The following is an 18,763-nucleotide window of genomic DNA, read 5'->3' on the forward strand; positions in this document are numbered from 1 at the left end:
GGCGCTTTTCCCTGGAAATCCGTGCGTGCCGCGATCGAGCAGTTTTCGCCACGACTTATGTCTTGTGTACAAGCCCGTGGAGGAAATTGTGAAAACGAAGTTATGATTTCTAAACAAGATTAATACCTTGTTCACCCACAAAAATTTCTATCAGATAGCTCTAATACTTTGGGCTTTATCACCGGAAATGCATTCACGGGAACTTATGGTCGGACTATGTACTACGCAAATTTGCAATAATTTGGAAAATATTAGCCGATAATTTTTCTATTCCTCACCTCTCCGTCACATGGACATCCCAGAGACGTTAAATATCGACAAATTTGATAGTCACAAAAATTCTACCTATCTTTATTTCAATTTTTATGTAACAACGTTGCAATTTTTGGGTGATATCGTACAAACCCTTTTTCGTTGTTCCGTCTTGAAATATTTCTAGTTTTCACAGACCATTTGGGTAACAGTATGTAAATAGTAAATCAAATTACCCCGTTCCAATGTGCACCCCGATGAGGAGGAGTGTAAAGAAGAAGACACATTTAGGACTTATTATGACCAAGTAAAAATTCGCAAAATTGTCGCGAATATGCATGGACTACAGAAAAAACGGGATCTTTCTAGCTTTCCTATACTGACTTCGGAGTAAATGGAAAGTTTGCATGCTTATGTAAATACCACTTTGACATTATTACTTCGCAGTAACGAATAAATCTTTTGACTTCATCAGCTTAAATGGTTTGATTGTTGTAAATTAATTTACGTTTTCCTGGAAACCATGGCTTTGCACGAAAATCGTTGCATATTTGCAGTGTTCGAATTGATGCAAGGTCTTTTTTAGTGACTAAAATAGCTTTCTAGATACCCACTGCATTTAAAACCAAGAGATTAATTTCCCATTAGCTGGAAATGTCCAGCATTTCTGTCAGTAGGTAAGATTTTATCTCAGTCATTTAGCAAAGAGTTAATAATCATCTTAGCGAAACATTTACCAGCAACATAAATAGGTATGTCAATAAATTTCTCAATTTCTTGACATAGGTTGACCGAGGAAAATGAATAAATGACCTGTAATATGTACATACATACATACATTTGCATACATATTTTGCCACATACATACATATTTTTTATATATTTTGTACATATTTTTACGTTTGCATCTCCCCCTCACCAATAAACTTGTGAACATAAATGCGTACCGGGACTACACATGTAAATATGTGCTTAAATAGGCTAAAATAACCTTTCATACATATATAGCAGGGCCCGTGAGAGGGGCAGGCAAGCCGGGCAGTTGCCCGGGGTGCTGAGGCGCCGAGGGGCGCCGGAGGGCGCCAACGATTATATGATATATTAAGTAATTTATTGGCATACTCGTAGTAAATAAATTAAAATGAAACTGATTAAAGTAAAGTTTATCTTTTGAATATTCAACTGCAATGAGTAGTATTTTTCAGTTGCCCTTGAGTAGGGTCTGCCACTTCTGGTTTTATGGGCTTAAGTTTTTGTAGTTGCTGTTGTAATCGAATCCCTGAAAACTCCAATGCTAGCATTGTTTTCGTGTGATTTTTGTAAGACTTTGAAGCAAGTTTAAATAATCATCTCTAAACCATACAGAACTTCACTATTAACCAATGCTTATTAAGTTATCGGATTCAGCATGGAAATTTGAGGATTTTCACAAGTGAATTGAATTTTTAATATCACTACCAAAATTCAAATTATTTTTCCCATTCACAATGGGAAAAATATTCAGTATTTAAGCTGAATTTTACATGTTAAATAATTTAACATGTAAAATTCAGTTTACACTATACAATTAGAGGCTAATTGTATTTTGTCGAGGCGCGAATTTTAATCTTTTTTCCAGTCAAAACCTCTGGTTTTCAAAAATGTTGAACTTTTCGAAGTTGACGGCGACTTCAAAAATTCAAAAACATGTTTGTTCAGAAGAAATATCTCATTTATTAAAATCAATTTTCGCGTCATTTTAAGTGTAAGATTTTTTGTTATTTTCAGAAATTCCTGAAAGAAGATTCTGGCCAAGTTTAAATTTCATTTAATATTGCCTATGAATTTTTATAAGCCAAGTAAGTCTGGCGAATCAGTATGTTTTCGAATTTTTCGAATTTTAAAAGTTCCAGAATTTAAAAAATTAGAAGTGTTGGCTATAAAAAAATTAAAATGCAAGTATCGGGCTCGAATTAGAGAATTCTGAAAAAAATTATGGGTGTCCTTATTTTGTTGGCGAAAAAAAATAAAATTGGTCCCAAGTGCATCAGAATTTTAAATGCGAAAGACCTTCATTTTGAGCTAATTGATTTCTTTCTAGGTTTTCTCATTAAAATATCGAATAACTAAGTTTGAGACAAATTGAAAATATTACTATGGCCTTTTTTTACCCCTTGAAAAAATCATTTATGTAGATATACATAAATATAAGAAGGGAAAAATTTGGGGCGCTCAAATATGTTTGGGTAAATTTTTGGGGTCGTACGGGCACTGATACATACATCCGGAAAGAAATTTATCACCACATATTAAGGCGAACATGTCGAGTTAGTTAAGATATGCATGCATACATGTAGACCAGAGGTCGACGCCGACAAATTTTCGGCGGCGGCGGCGCCAGTTTTTGGTGATTTTTCGGCGGCGTCGCAATGTTAAAGGAATAGGAAATCACATTTTTCGGCGGCGGCGGCGCGGAAAAATCATCGGCGTATGGCGGCGCGGCGGCGTGAGATCGGCGGCGTCGACCTCTGATGTAGACATTCATTTATGTCAAATTCACTCGAATCGTAGTACGAATTTAGTCACGCGTATTCTGAAAATCTTATTTGAAACTTGTATCTGAAAGCCGTCACTTTCAAACTACTCGAACTAGTTTTTAAATTAAAAGAATAAAACTTTATCAAAAAAATAAATCTAGGCAAATCCCGTCATTTTTTTGTTGTTTACGTACATATATTAAGATTATTAAATTTCAGTACATACACATTTTACCAATTTTGAGTAACATTATTGATTTTTACTTCACGTATTCATCTGTATTTTTCCATCTTGGTTGACATATTTCCCATGAAAACACCTCATTTACATATTCCATACTGCAAGCATTTCATGAACAAAGTAGCCAGCACAAAATTTGTGTTTGTTCGTCGTCCAGAAACCGGGAGACGAAGAGTTGAATCTCTCATAAATAAATTTATCACATGTGCAGACACACATTTGTATTCATTTTCCCGTTAATTCACTGATTTAAGAACAATTAAATTTTACAATGAAAATATTTTGAACAAAAAGTTTACACTTCAGACACTTACATATTTAAAAAAAAAGTATTTTCTCCATTTATCCCTGGACTTGACGGTTAGTATTTATTTATTAGCAAATATTTATTTAAATATATAGTTTTAAAATTGTAAAATAAAATTAAACCATAGTTTCCGAACCAAGTCAACTTAACAAATTTGCTTGTTTTTTTAGGAAATTTACGTGTTATCGGTCAGGTTTGAAAGCAGGTGATGTGACGAATCAGATTTTTCATAATTATTTGTAAACTTTTTTAAAATTTCGCCTAATTACAAATTAAGTACCTAAACTTTGTGAAATTAATTTTTTTGAACCCTTCCAGAACTAGTTGATAACGCCTTATCTTCACCATGTCAACTCCTCCACCAGTTTGTCTGTTTTGTCGGAAATTTACCAGTTATCGTGAAAACAGCTCGGACCATTACGTTCCATCATTTCTAACTTATCTCAAGACAATTAACGTCATTAACTTCGAGTCCAATTACGAAAACGACTTTCCCCACGAAGATTTCCATTGTTGTCGAAAATGTGGCGCTCTGCTGGGGACGATTTTTGCCGATGTGCGAAAACTGAGGGCCGATTTACTCAAAATTTACACCGTCACGTTCGAAAATCTGGAGGAAAACGAGCCCCTTCAGGAGGACAACGTTCTGGAAAACTGGAGGCGGAAGAGTGTCGCTCGTATGTACAATTAAATTACAATTAAAGAACAATTAAATTATTACTTATGTTTTTTTCATTGTTCCAAATTTATATTTAAATGTTTTCAGATCCTGTTTCCGGTTTGGCAAGAGATTTGGTAATTGTATCGCGAGAACAGAGCAGCCCAGGTGAGTGGAGACAATTCTTGTTTGAAAATCTGTCTCCTAAATTCGTAATCTGATCTTTTAAATCTTACATTATTCACTAGAAATACTTATTTATCATTAATATGACTTGTCAATTAATGTGAAAATTTGTAGTAACTTCGTGGCTCCTGCTTATATTTAAACACAATTACCAAGTAACCTCAATTTCTTTAATGGATGGGTGTTTTTTTTGGTTAAACAAAAGTCTCAGAGTTTTGTAACTTTGAGTGGGGTCGCTTGTAAATTACGTAACGCAAAAATCGTGCTTTTCTAGACCCCCTCTCTTGCGTCATGTAATTTATGGACGACCCTTAAATACTATTTAGCTCACGCGTAAAATATTTTTTTTAATGTAAAAGGGAACCACTCGTTTACAAAATTCTACTACAAAATTTCAAAATTTCATTCCAATTCATAAATCATAAATTATGATCAATGACTTTCAACCGATTTTACTAGATCACGAAACCCGCATGGAGGAGGAGCAACTTCCAATCAAAATTGAACGGGAAGATGTCGATCTCGATACCGAAATCGGCGTCAAAGTGGAAATTGAAGAAGACGACCAAATCGGCGAATTTATTCTCCCCGATTTCGCCCCAGAGATGGGTCCCGACCCGCTGGAGCTGCTGCCGCCATCCGACGGATACCGCCAGGAGGACGATAAACCACCAGAAATGACCCCCTCGTCGTCCACGGGACCTCTGCCCTTACCGCGCAAAGGACGGGGAAGAGTCCCAATCTGGAGCTTGGTAAGAGATTCATGCAAATTACCAAATCATTAGTACATGAATTCGAATGAAATGAATGAATTTGTTATGAAATGAAATGAGTTCGGGGGCCTTACATAAATCTTGTGATTTATTTTCACAGAATTTTTACCCCTGCGGCCAAGCTGTGACATATACCTGTTCACTTTCATTCATTTGACTAATTATGATGGGGAATGATAGTGAATGAAAATGAATTTCTTGTCATTTTAATGAAAATGATCACAGTCATGTCACATGAATGACTGTGAATGAAAGAATTTATCACTCATTTCATTTTTCACCCTAAGCCTAAAACATTAAGAAATAGAAATGAAGTCCAAGGAATAATGTGAAATGTAATGATTTAGAAAATTAATGAATGTAAAAAATGACAATACGCATCAGTCAGCAATCGGCATGAATGACTTATGAATGAAAACTAACCCTGGTTGAAGTCTCTTTGCCGAATTCTGCAGAAATCGACAAAACCCCTATGCATATTGTATTATGCATAATTTGTTTTACATAATCCTGCAGAAAATTTGTGTCGCTATTATGCTGCAGGACCATATGTGCATAATTATGCATAATTCTGAATAGGTTTCTTCAGAAAGCTCTATGCATAAAGCTTTTCTGCAGAAAATTGGGCCAATTTTCTGCAGAATATTGGGCCAATTTTCTGCAGGAAATCTGTTCAAATTTTTACTAGGGAAATTTTTTAACAAATGGTGTAAATCACAGAACTATACTATTCTATCTAGAAGGAGTACTGGACGAGCGATAGTAGCCACACTATGAGCGCCGTCTATGCACATTCACCAACTAATAATACACTGGTAGGTGTTGCACCCGAGCGCCACCACTTCTCACCTAGCAACTAAATAATACACAGATGGGTATGTGCGCCACCGTCGCTCCAGTTGACACACAACTTTGTATACTCAATTCAGCAGGGAAACATACCCATTGGTGTAAATAAATAATTACGTTATGTATAAGATGTTAATAATTTTTTCCCTTTTTCAGATTAAGATGCCCTCCTATTGGGGGGTGAGGAAGAGGGATAGGCGCAAGTATATTTGCGCCTTGTGCAACAAACGTTTTTCCAGCTTGGGCGGCTACAACACGCACATGGAGACCCACACGAGGAACGCAGAGTGTCTTGACGCCAAATTGCCCTGTCCGGTGAAAGGTGAGGAATTTTTTATCGATTCATTCATAGTTTTTCGAAAAAAGTGGCGTCTGGAAACATTAGCTGACTCATTTTCCACCAATAAAATTCTGAAGAGGACACAAATTCATGAAAAATTAGTATATACAAAGTTAAAAGAGAATTATGAATTTCCAAAAGACTAATTAGGTTACAATGGAAAATTTTTTAATGAGAAAAATTCGTAAACTTCCATCAGTTACGGATTTGGGGTCGAGATTTTTATTAATTTTTATCAAAACTTATGGAAAAACAAAAAAAAACTTGTTTTTTTTCCATAAGTTCTCAACTTGCAGCAAAAGTCAAAGTCAATTTGCGACACAACTTATGACCAAATTCTTGAAATATTGAATTTCAGAGGCAAAATTTCGGTAACTAATGGAGATTTGCGAATTTTTCCCTGAGGGACGAATTGATATCACCTTACATAGTTTGCACCCTTTTTGATCTACAAGGTTTCAAATTTTGACATGAAAAATCGGGACAACCTAAATTAACACCCTTTACTGATTTAAGCATTTCGATATTTTTAAACTTCTTAACTAAAAAAGCCTTTCCCTTGTGACAGGATGCCGGTCGATCTTCTACGCGGTTGCGAAACGAGACAGACACGTGGAAATCGTTCACTCACGGAAACCATTTTCCTGCCCGACCTGCTCCCAAGCGTTTGCACGGAAGGAGATGTTAGCCATACATCAAGAGTTCAATCATTCCTGACAGCGTGACGCTATTTGTACTTAAATTTGGCCACTTATGTCAAGGTGTCGATTTAAGTCGTCGCGATGTTTTTTTTGGGGGGGAACCCGACACAGATTTAAGATATGTGTACCAAGTCAAAAGAAACGAGTTAAGTATAAACTGGCGAAAGGCTAGTTTACATACTCTGATAAAAAAAATCTCGATGTTTTCACCATTTTTGAGGTACCAGTTTTCAAATATTTACTCGAGAAATCGGGACAAAGCACGCTTTAGTACACTCTTTTGTATAATATTTCCCTTTTGAAAAGTAAACTCACTTGGAACTCTAAATTTAATTTATTTACTAAACTATTCAAATCTATAAATTTGAAATTAAAGTATTCCTACATAATATTTAATAACTTTGGTTCCTGTCAAGTAATATGTCATTACTTCTGCAGGAAGAGAATAATAAATTCCGATGATAACATTTTCGAAACACGGAAATCAATGCTTTCAATCATGATATTAATAATGTTCATAACAGGTGCAGAATTTGAAATGTACATATTAATTAACAAATTTGGCCAACAATGGAACCTTTTTTCAATCTACACCGGGATCGACTAGCGAGTTCTGTCAGAAAATCAAGCCAAAAATTAGGAATCACGTGACACTTCTCTTTTCGTTGAATGGCCCTTTTGAAGAAGAATATTGGCGGTTAAAGTTCGCACTCTGCCCTGGTTTTCGCCCCGTGGAGGAAAACGAAAGAAAAAATTTGCTCAAAAATTGAACTTAATCGCCAAACGGAAATAGAAGTGGCACGTGACTCATAATTTTTGGCTTGATTTTTTGACATATTTAACTCGCTACATAGTCGATACGGGTGTAGCTTGAAAAAAGGTTCCATACTTATGATGACTTTTCTGCAAATTAAGAAAAACTTCACAATCCACACATTGTTTATGATGCTATGGAGCCTGCATAATTTCAGAAAATTTCCACCATTTTACAAAAAATCCAATAATTCAGGACAATTTCGTAATTTCACTAAATTTTTTGCATCCGTTGGATTTGTTCCCTTCTCAGATTTCAAATTTTGTCGAATGGATTTTTGCGTGAATAATCTACGGGCCCGTTTTCAGTTTTAAAAAAATCAACGTACATGTGCATCTTTGTAACCGGTTTCAACCCCGATGGAGATGTGCTTAGATAACGGAGAGAACATGGTTTTAAGTAAATATTTTGAAATGACGGTTTCGGAAACCGTCATTTCAAGGGATACCTACTGTTCAGCCGATATTAATAGTCTCAATTCCTTGGAAATTTTTCTGAGAGGTTATTTGGTTTTTTGAAAATATTATGAAATAATCTGCCAGGAAACCTCTCAGATTTTTTTCAGACTATTAATATCGGCTGAACAGTAGCACCTAACAGACATAAATATGACTACAGACGGGAAAAGTAATGGAACATTTATTTAGATATGAATATCTAATTAAGCAGTTTATTAGTACAGGCCGGATATTTATGTATGTATTCATAACGTTTTCAGTGTTTCGGGTGCAAGTGACCACCTGCAAGAAATTGGTTTCTTGCAGCTATTTCTACCCGCAAGAAATGCAGAGTGCAAGAAACTCCATCCCGCCGCCATAGTTCTGAAGGACCGTCGCTAGATGGCGCTGTGTTTTTTGCACTTCCTTGTATTTCTTGCTTTGCAGTGCACAAAATGAGAAAAACGCGCAAGTAACGAAATACTACCGGTTTCCAGACGTATGCAATCCCGATTTTGTTGAAAGCAGTGTCAATACTTGATCCAAGGCTTAACCAGTGAAAGATGAAATTTGCAATATGAACTATCCCCCAATGCGCAGGTTTGGCGAAGATATTTGCCAAATTCGAAGTCAATAAAACGTACAATATATCTCGACAGTTCATGCTTTCTCACCATTCAGGCGTGCTTTACACCCATTGGATGCAAATATTTACACCAACCTGGCGCATTGTCATTTCTTAATTTCCTATTAATTTAATTTGTGACCGATTGGGCTTGTGTTGCTTGGTCAAAATCTGTGAGCATACTTTGGGAGACCTCAAGTGTTAGTGGAGACACCCAAAGTACTATGTTTAATAAAACTTCACTGAACATTTTAGTGTGCACGATTTATTCCCTTTTTCGTCTTGGCATACCATTGTACAAGAAATATTTTCCCTCCACCAACTCAATATATCAGATGTAATTAATAGGTAATCCTTGTAACTAAAATGTTAGTAATGAAGGTGCCACCGATACCATCTACTTTCTATTGCAGGTTAAACTATCAAGTTCAATGAAGTAAGTATCATGAAAAAAAATTATTTCGCATAATTAATCCCATATTTTGCAAAAATTCCTGTTTTCTTTGCCATATCCAAGTCCCTACAAAGTATTTCCCGCGAGGGAATTATCTTTGACGGGTAAATATCAGGAATAAATCGGGCCAATTTCTTGCTCCATGCAATATTTTTCTTTCCCTGAAGGAAAGCCACGAAGGAGGCAGGCAGATCTTCGGCAATAGCGCCATGGTCACTTTCATATTCTATTATTTGGCTCACAGTTTAATTTGAGAGTTATCCTCTAATTTTGATACGCGTTCGATAAACTCTTGTGGTTCCACCACATCAACTTCGACCCCCAGTTCTTTGGCTATTTCGTCAAACTCTCGTTCGTCATCTACACAAAGGTACAAACACAATTAAATGTACAACCTTAGACCCCGAGCAGAAAGTGGAATACAATTACGAGGAGTAACTTGTAACGTCAGAATTTAGATGCAATTTGGCTACTGCAGAATATTATTACTGCATTGCAACTATGATAGTTGCAGTGGCGGCGGAAGCAGGGGGATAGGGGGACATTGTCCGCCCAGAAATTCAGCAAAATCCTATCTTGCCCATGTTAATAAGCCCCTCCTATTCCTATCTCGCAATGGTAATGTCCCCACATGTCCCCGCAACTTCCGCCGCCACTGCAACTATCTATAGCATATCCCTACGTACTTACCAAGCTCGGGATTAATCACGTTGTATATTTCATACGGCGTGTCCTTCATAAAGAACAACCGCAGGGAGTATTCAGCACACAGATCGACAGGCATCATGCAGAGGGGGACGCTCACAGCGGCCATTGCACCAAGTTGCATATAGGAAAGGAAACGCATTATGTGGAAGCTTTCAAGTGGCACATTCCCACCGGTTTGGCTGTCCCCCCCAATATTAGGCATTCTAAACACTTTACAAGGAATTCCAAGATTAACCGCTTGTTCCGCTAGGTTGTCGGCGATCAATTTCGAAATTACGAAGCCAGAGTTGGGAAATTTGTCAATCTGACTGAGATTCAGCCAATTCTCCTTGTAAGTCTCATCCGCCTCTAGTTCTTTCTCCGCCGCAATGGTTGAGGTCTGATAGACATATTTCAACTTATTCGCAACAGCAAATTCAAGCACGTTTTTGAAGCCCTGAACATTAGTCATTCTACTGCTACCCAGGGTTTTTATGACATTGTACCTTTCTGGCAACGAAATATGAACCGCTAAATTAAACACTGCATCTACTTTAGAAGAAATTTCTGAGTATGTAGTTGTATTCATGCCCATTAGTTCCTTTCCAACGTCGCCCGGTATGGTTTCTACCCAATTGTCCAACTCTTCTTGAGAAAGTAAATTTTTAGCTTGTAAAGAATGATGAAAACGATCCTCAGTCGAGAGCATGGAGTTTGGTCTCATCATACAGTAAACTTTTTTGACTGATGGATAGTTTCGCCGTAGATCACGCAATATATAAGAGCCAAGGGTTCCGGTAACACCTGTTATTAAAACCGTGGAGACTTCATTTATGGGGCACAGTGTCGATGCCAGATAGCTGTCTACTTGAATATTGTCTGGCAATTTTGCATCAGAATATACCAAGTCCCTTAGTTGATCACGTGTCAAGAGCGGAATAGGATTATTTCCAGAGATGAGATCGACTAAGCGAGTTGCCAATTCTGAAACTGTTTTGCAATCTTTGACGGAATTAATTGAGATTTTGACTCTTTTCCCCACCGATGATTGCAATCCATTTTTGAGTTCGACCATCATCAGCGAATCAAGACCCAAATCTTGAAAGGTTGCGTGATCATCAATTTTTTCGGTTTCGTTTAGTTTTAATGTGATCCGTATGATTTGTTTGATATATTTTTTCAAAATTTCTATGCGTTCATCAACCTCAGTTGCTAAGTCGTACTCGATCCAAAATTGGTCACCGTCAATTTGAAGAACGGTTGCTTCCGAAGAGTTCATAATGTTTAACAGGAGTCCTCTGGCAGAAGCCAAAATCTTTTTGGCTGCACCCATGTCTCCTTCGTAAGGTATTATTTGAGTTTTGTGGGATTTCATTGCATGTTCCAGTGCTGCTTGGTGAACTCCTTGGTGAACTGTAAAGGGTTTAATGAACGAATACTTTATGTCTGCAGCCATTACAACAGAACCCCATTGTCCCCAGTTGATTGTTAAGCCTGGTAATCCAAGAGAATTTCTGTAGTGGATCAATGAATCGAGATAGTAATTGGCGGACGCATAATTGCATTGTCCTGGCGCTGATAGAGTTGCAGCCAAAGAAGAAAACACTACAAAGTGTTCCAATGGGAATTTTAACGTCAAGCTGGCCATATGGAGATTCCAGGAACCTCTAACTTTTGCCTGATATACAGATTCAAATCTCTCCCACGTTTGAGTCTCTAAGGTGCCGTCGTCCAAAACTCCGGCCGCATGAATTATCCCTCGGAGTGGAAAATTTTTTATTACATCTTGTATCAACATCTGTAGTTGATCAAAATCTCCGACATCGCATTGTCGAACCGTTATTGCTATGCCATCTTGACGTAAGTTATTTAGACAGTGGGTTACTTCGGGAGTTGGCGAGCTGCGGCCAACCAATAAAAGTTTCTTAGCACCGGAATTTATCATCCATTTTGCAACTTCAAGCCCAATTCCGCCAAATCCACCCGTAATTAAGTAAATAGCCTGGTCGTAAAACATTTTATACGTCGTTACGCCATGCTTATTCATTTCTGGCATTGTAATAATAACTTTTCCAACATGTTTCACTTTTTCAACATATTCCAACGCCTCTTTAATGCGGCATGACTCAAAGCAAGTATATGGAAGCGGGGAAGGACGATAATTGTTTTAGAGTTCATCGGCGAATTGGATTTTTAATGCATCTATTAATGGTCGTAAATCTCTAGTGGGAAGTGCAGAAACATCGATAATTTCATACCGTACATCTTCTCTTAGTTCTTTAACTTCCCTTTTATTCCAGATATTTATTTTGCTCATTTCAATAAATGTGGCACCACTGTCGCACACAGATAAAGTGGCTTCTTTAAATCCTGTCCCAGTTAAGGAGTTCAGAACAACGCTAACTCCGCGACCATTTAGTGCAGCTCTGATGTCATGCTGATATTCAGTGGTTCTTGAATTAAATACATACTTCAGTCCTAGAGCTTTCAGGTAATTCCATTTTCTCTCACTTCCGGCCGTTGCAATAATGGTGCACCCTATGTGCTTGGCCAACTGAATGGCAATTAGGCCAACTCCTCCTGATGCTGTGTGGATAAGAAGAGTGTCTTCCTTTTTCGTTTGATTAAGATGTACATGTGCATATAAGGCAGTGAGCGATGACAATGGGAAAGTTGCAGCGTCGTTATAAGTCATGGAGTCCGGTATTGGGATGAGCTGCTCTTCCCAGGCATTGTAATGGCTTGGAAGGGGTTCTCCTGTTCGACGAATGAGCGCAACACGATCGCCCAGTTTGGAAGTATTGCATCCTGGCCCCACTTTTGTAACAACCCCAGCGATATCTACTCCCAAATGATTGATGGAATCGAAGACAGAATCAGGTTTTGTTACAATTAGCACATCCAATAAGTTAATGGAATAAGATTTAATTTGAATTTCGACTTGTCCATCCAGTAGCTCATCAGTTTTTAGCGGGACAAAATGAAGGTCGGCGATATCACATGTTAAAGGAATAGCCACTCGAGTTTTATCTGTACGTGGTATCTCGATTGATGTATTTTTGACTTTGTAATTAATTAGACGAGGAACGCAACGTTTCCCATTCGTGTAGGCAACCATAGTGTCCGAATCCCATAGAAATAGCTCAGAGAACACTTCCGCCGCAACATTTTCACCACAATCAACGTCCACCGCTTTGCATCTATAGTCATTGTTTTCATTTCCCAGAACTTGTGCCATCGTCACAATAGGAGCTGAATCGGGAATACGTGTTGTGTAATCAGCTGAACCGATGCACATGCATCCAGAGGTGACAGTAATAAGCTTTAGAGGATTCGGGATTGAGTTTTCAGCTAAGTATTTGCAAATATAGAGGAATGGTTCGCATATTTTAAGATAGCTTAAGCCCGGTTCCATTCCCCACATAAAAATTACTCCCGCAATACCTTGCATGTGGGGAGAAATGTATTTAGAGATGTTGGAGATTGTGTCTTGTTGAACATCATCACGGGCTATAACAATACATCTTTGTCCAATATTTAGAAGCCTTTGCTTAATTTTAAAGCTAAGGGAGTCTTGGTCATGATCACCAAACAGTAGCCAAATCGAACTGTCGGATATTATAGCTGCATCGACATTTCCAACAGAGCTATTCATGTTCAATTTCGCGATGATTAATGCAGTGACCCCTCCATAAGTTTCAATTTCAACGGTTTCAGCAAATCCTGAACTTTGAAGTAGATTCTTCCATCCCTGAACTGATAGTTCACAATTCCATGGACGACGCTCCAAGTCTTCAAACATCCAAAATCTTTCCAGACCACCATAAGCCAGGTTAACTTATCTGCATGGCTTTACAAGTTCATCAATGATTAAATAACCGTGAGGCTTGAGAAGGAGTTTTGCATTATTTAAGGATTGCTGTAAATCTTTAGTAGCATGAAGAACCCATGAGGCAACGATCACATCGTAATGCTGTGGTAAGAATCCCTGGCAAAGGGGGTCCTCGTTGATATCCAAGATTGCAAAATTAGCTGGGATGTCCGTGTCGACAAACAAGTCTTCTCCTTTTTTTAAACTAGTGGAAGACAGGTCAGTATACGTGTAAGTGAAACTTGCAACGCCAATGTGCTTAATATGATTAATTAATTCATATGTTCCATTGCCTTCTCCAGCTCCTATTTCCAAGATTCTGACGACCGATTTCGTTCCCAGTTTCGATAGATTTTCCAGCAGAGCGAACACTAGTGGGCCCAAGGCCCGTCGTTTCGTAGGAAGCAAAGAGTCGGTGTGGCTAACAACTTTTCCATCATTTTTCTCAATCTTTCCTCCAAGTAGATCGGCGAAGTTTGACCAGTTAAAATTTTGACCAGATTGCTCCAAGCCTTCTTGGCATTAGTGATATCGTTGTTCACTAGTTCGGGATGTGCAGCGAAAACCATATCTTCTGTTTTTGAAATTTTTGCACAAATTTGTCCCACGTCCGAAGTTTGAGGGCTTTGTGATCGAACAAAATGTATAACTTCGTTGTCGAGTTGTTGTCCAACTTGTAACTCAAAATAGCCGTCATTGGCCATTTCCAACAAAATATAACGGAAAAACTTGCTCAGCCTTGTAGGAACTTTAAGTTTTGCTGTAATATTAGGCCAGCTAAAGGACGGTTCCTCATTTATTCCTAGCTCTGTCACAGCCTTGAGCATGTAAAGACCTGTCAATTGCTGTAAACTTGTATAGAAAGATTCTTCTTCTCCTGTAAACTTACTGCACACTTCTAACGTCTCAACAATTCCGTGAAGTGAGATAGTCCCGCGTTCGAAGTCTGAAATTCTCTTCTCTTCTGGGCCCATATTCTCATTCCAAATGCACTCCGCCATCATTGGATACAAGCTTCTATGAGAGTCAATCAGGCCCATAATACTTTGCAGGGAGGTTTCAACAATTTCTAGTCCAATCAAGGAAGCCATCAGTCGCCCGGTGTCATCGTACATATGAGCCTCGTTGTCACCATTGCTAACTTTTACGTATACAAACCCCGAAGGCTTCGAGTGTCCCCACCAAACAAATTTGTCAAACAGAACAGGAACAAATAACTTGGTCTTCATTTCAGTCCTTCTGAGATAAGCTAAAATATAAGCTTGCGTTTGAACCATAGCATCCGTAATCCAAGGATGCATAATAAACCGGTCCAGGTCTTCTTGCGCTTCATAGCATTTGAATGGAAATAAATACTCTAGGTCATTTTCAGGATGTTTCCACCCTTGGCTTGAAACCGTTTGACACGAAGGTCCAAGTCTGAGCTCATAGGTTTCACCTAATTCCTTGTCATAATAAATCTTCACTGGCTCGCAAATCGTGGACTTAATCTCGGTGAAATTTAATACGCTTGAATTTGGTGGTAGTGGGTTTGGATCAAATCTGGCTGAAGCGTTTTTAACCCATTTAAATTTCGATTTTTCTAAGTTCAGTCGAGTATAGACTGTAGATATCGCATCTCCTTCAGTATTCTTAGACACGACGACCTAATACATTAAACAAATTAACAAGTTAGGCAGAGCAAATAAGCTAAGGTTAAATAGATAATCGGTTACTATTATACACACCTGGAAATCGGTCCCTTGAGTGTCATTTAAGCAAATTGGAGTAGATATCTCGAAATTAGTAACTGCAATGGGGGAGGTTGGTTTCACGTACACCCCTTCCTCACATTTGGCGTCAGCAAAGCCTGCAGTCATACACATGTCTGTATATCCCGCACATGGGAATATAATCTTATCTCCAATCATCTTATCCCCAATGATATGATCTTTCAAAAATGGCAAGCGTAGCACATTCACATTAGATTCAAAAATAGTATTATCGGAAGCGTTTGGAATGTAGGACCCCAGTTAAGGATGGAAAGTTGTGGACCCTTTATCTTCAAGTGTCATCCAATGAGATTTTTCTTCAAATACATATCCGGGTAAATCGATTTTCTTTGCGCGAGAAAAACGATGAAAATTATGCCAATTTATTGGTTTGCCCAAACAATAAAGTTGGGCCAAAGATGATAGGATTGTGGTCCAATCAGAAGTCTGCTTGCGAATGGATGGTAATACCTTCAGATTACTTGCTAACTGTGAAATTCACATTATTTTAGTTCTTTAGTCATATGTATATACTTCTTTGGATTAGTGATATCAACATGAAATCATAACTTGCCTCATCCCCATTGTCTACAACAAGTGGACACAGGACGGGATGAGGTCCAAGTTCAAGAAATAGACTGTAGCCCTCCTTCACCGCGTGCTGGGTTGCCTCGAGGAAATTGACTCGTTCTCTTGTGTGCCTCAATAAGTAATTGACATCAATACTAGAAATAGACCTTCCTTCGACCCCGGATATGTAATTAATTTGAGATGGTAGGAATCCAACTCCTCCCGCAACTTCCTCATATTTTTTCAAAATTCCATCAATAAGTCTGGAGTGGAAGGCGTGACGTGAATCTAATTTGTGGGTAACCACCCCGTTGTTAACACAAAATTCTCTGAAGCCGTCAATAAGTTTGGTGTCTCCAGCAATAACTGTTTGGCCAACGGAGTTGACTGCGGCAATATCAAGACATTTTTCACCATTTTTCTGAATTCCTGCCTTTTCTAGATATGACCAAAGAGTTTCCAAGTTAGTGGCAACAGCCAACATTGATGACGACGGCAATGCATCGATGAGTTGGGATCTTGCTACAACCAATTTTAGGGCGTCTTCCACACTAATCATTCCAGCGGCAACCATTGCTGCAAACTCTCCCAAACTGTGTCCAAGATTCAAAGAATGTTGAATATCCATTTATCTGTGCTGTCAACGAGGTGTCTGTTTTTGCCGAAAACGTTAGAATTCTGACCTCTCTGCTGTCCTTTTGACTACTGAAGCTGTGGTCTTGTATGTCTGGTGGTTCTTGCACGATAACATGTGCCTGGGCGCCAGTAAATCCAAAGGAGTTAACACCAGCAATTCGAGGGTTTGGGGTAACACTCTTAGGCCATGGAATACTTTCGATTGGAACTATTGCCGGAATTGATGTAATATCAATATCGGGATGTAGATTATTAAGATGCAGGTGCTTTGGTATTTGATTATTTTTCATGGCTAACACAGTTTTTTGAATGCCAGCGATCCCGCAAACAGATTATGTGTGGCCAATGTTTGTCTTAACTGATCCGATAATTAGGGGGTTATCCTCCCTTCTTCCACCGTATACTTGTGCAATTGCAGCAACTTCGATCGGATCACCAACGCTAGTCCCGGTTCCGTGCGATTCCACAAACTTGATATCATTCGGGTCCACTCCAGCTCGATCTAGGGCGAGCTGCATAGCTTTAGCCTCAACGGCTACAGTTGGTGTCCCCATGCTTCGCGATGTTCGCTCTTGGACAATTGAAGATCCACGAATAAGTCCCCAAATCCTATCCCCGTTGGAGACGGCGTCAGGAAATCTTTTAAGTATCAAAGCCCCCACTCCTTCCGCACGTCCAAATCCGTTCGCAGACGAGTCAAATGTTTTGCATCTTCCATCGGGTGTCAGAATTCCTTCCATTGCTATATCAGCGGGAGGGAAAGGGTGGAGAAGAAGATTCACTCCGACTGCGATGGCGCAATCGCAATTCTCGTTTCTCAAACTATCGCATGCCATATCAACACCAGCAATTGAGGTGGAGCAAGCACTCTCGTTTGATATGGCGGGTCCTACCAAATCAAAAAAGTGTGAAATCCTCGCTGTCAAAGGTCCAAGTGCATTACCCATGTACACACGCAAGAAATCTGTGCTGTTAATTCCTTGAAACTGTAGCATTTCCTTGAAATCGTTTCTCCACCAGCCACCAAATACTCCGGTGAGTGTGTTCCTTAGTGTTGTTGGATCGATTGAAGCATTTTCTAAAGCTTCCCATACAACCTTGAGTGCAAGTCGCTGCTGGGGGTCCAGGTATCCCAAATCAGAATGGTTGGTGGTGAAGAATTTCGCGTCAAACATGTCTAATCGGCAAGAAAGGAATCCAGCTTCCGTGTTACGGATATTGTCCATCCTGATGACCGCATTGTCACTTGTCCATCTCCCCTCTGGGACACGTACAATTCCATCCTTTCCATTTTCAAGTTATGACCAAAATTCCTCGATACTATTCGCACCAGCGTATCGACACGCCATGCCTACAGAATTATTCATCGACGTGGAGATTGAATTGTTGATGATAGGTTAAGCTTCTCGCTGTAAACAATGAATAACCATATTTAATATTTAATTGTATGTATGTGGCTAACATAATGATGGTACAGTTAAATTACTTTTGAGTCCAAAGCGATGAGAGGAGATAGAAGTGAATTCCAAAATTCGGTTAAATCAGCTTCGAATGTGTCCCTGATAGAACTCGTTGCCTCTATTGGATGGCCAGAATTCGGAAACCAGGCCATCTTTACATCATCACCAGTACGAGCTTGGGGATATTTGCTAAACGTATCATATAAATAAAACAATGGTACATTTTCTACGCACTACATAATGTGTTTACCTTCCTTTGATATGTTTACAAAACATACCTTGAAACATCAATCTCGACGCAGTAAGCAAGTTTCCCGTATTTTTTTCGATTTTTTCAACAGATTTTTTTGTATAGTTTTCGTCATTTTCGATTTCATTGATCATGTCCATCATATTGCTTTGACCAGTCTGATTTCCAACTTTTCCGTTGACAACGATTGCCGCATACGGACGACAATTAACATTTACCCATTGGACATCTTTCTGACGGAATATTGAGTCGCAATTCTTCAATACAAGACAATTGCAATCAAGGAACACCCCACAGGTCAGGTAAGGAATCCAATGGACGTGAAGTTTTGCCAATGAGCGGAATTCCAAGTTTTTTCCATTCTTACTTTTCTCTCCATGGTTGA

The 18,763-nt window shown here is 38.8% G+C and overlaps 2 protein-coding genes across 4 annotated transcripts; one reads left to right on the forward strand and one right to left on the reverse strand.

Moving 5' to 3' along the window:
* The first annotated feature begins 3,186 nt into the window (after positions 1-3,186).
* Positions 3,187-7,303, forward strand: LOC110856581 (zinc finger protein 200). 3 transcript variants are annotated; one of them, XM_035857219.1, is made up of 8 exons: positions 3,187-3,369; positions 3,487-3,521; positions 3,635-3,993; positions 4,083-4,142; positions 4,620-4,912; positions 5,677-5,748; positions 5,939-6,104; positions 6,691-7,303. In XM_035857219.1, the coding sequence occupies exons 3-8, from the start codon at positions 3,663-3,665 to the stop codon at positions 6,837-6,839; spliced, it is 1,071 nt and encodes a 356-aa protein (XP_035713112.1). In that variant the 5' UTR covers positions 3,187-3,369; positions 3,487-3,521; positions 3,635-3,662; the 3' UTR covers positions 6,840-7,303. The 3 variants fall into 3 exon arrangements, with proteins under 3 accessions (XP_035713112.1, XP_021960757.1, XP_021960758.1); XM_022105065.2 differs by having other exon boundaries at positions 3,188-3,369; positions 5,674-5,748; XM_022105066.2 differs by lacking the exon at positions 5,677-5,748 and having other exon boundaries at positions 3,188-3,369.
* Positions 7,304-17,000: 9,697 nt separating this feature from the next.
* Positions 17,001-17,894, reverse strand: LOC118437757 (phthiocerol/phenolphthiocerol synthesis polyketide synthase type I PpsA-like). Its single transcript, XM_035857086.1, has one exon. The coding sequence runs from the start codon at positions 17,892-17,894 to the stop codon at positions 17,001-17,003; it is 894 nt and encodes a 297-aa protein (XP_035712979.1).
* Between the last annotated feature and the right edge of the window lie 869 nt (positions 17,895-18,763).

Source organism: Folsomia candida, unplaced genomic scaffold (genome assembly GCF_002217175.1).
Source record: "Folsomia candida strain VU population unplaced genomic scaffold, ASM221717v1 Fcan01_Sc016, whole genome shotgun sequence".
In the NCBI taxonomy this organism is placed as follows: domain Eukaryota; kingdom Metazoa; phylum Arthropoda; class Collembola; order Entomobryomorpha; family Isotomidae; genus Folsomia; species Folsomia candida.

What these genes read in the sequence shown, in the direction of transcription:
- LOC110856581 (XM_022105065.2), top strand. Translation starts at nt 3,663, where the DNA reads ATGTCAACTCCTCCACCAGTTTGTCTGTTTTGTCGGAAATTTACCAGT. An exon ending in GCGAGAACAGAGCAGCCCAG is followed by an intron (nt 4,143 to 4,619) that starts GTGAGTGGAGAC and finishes CGATTTTACTAG; the next exon opens with ATCACGAAACCCGCATGGAG. An exon ending in CACCAACTAATAATACACTG is followed by an intron (nt 5,749 to 5,938) that starts GTAGGTGTTGCA and finishes TCCCTTTTTCAG; the next exon opens with ATTAAGATGCCCTCCTATTG.
- LOC118437757 (XM_035857086.1), bottom strand. Translation starts at nt 17,894, where the DNA reads ATGGACAATATCCGTAACACGGAAGCTGGATTCCTTTCTTGCCGATTA.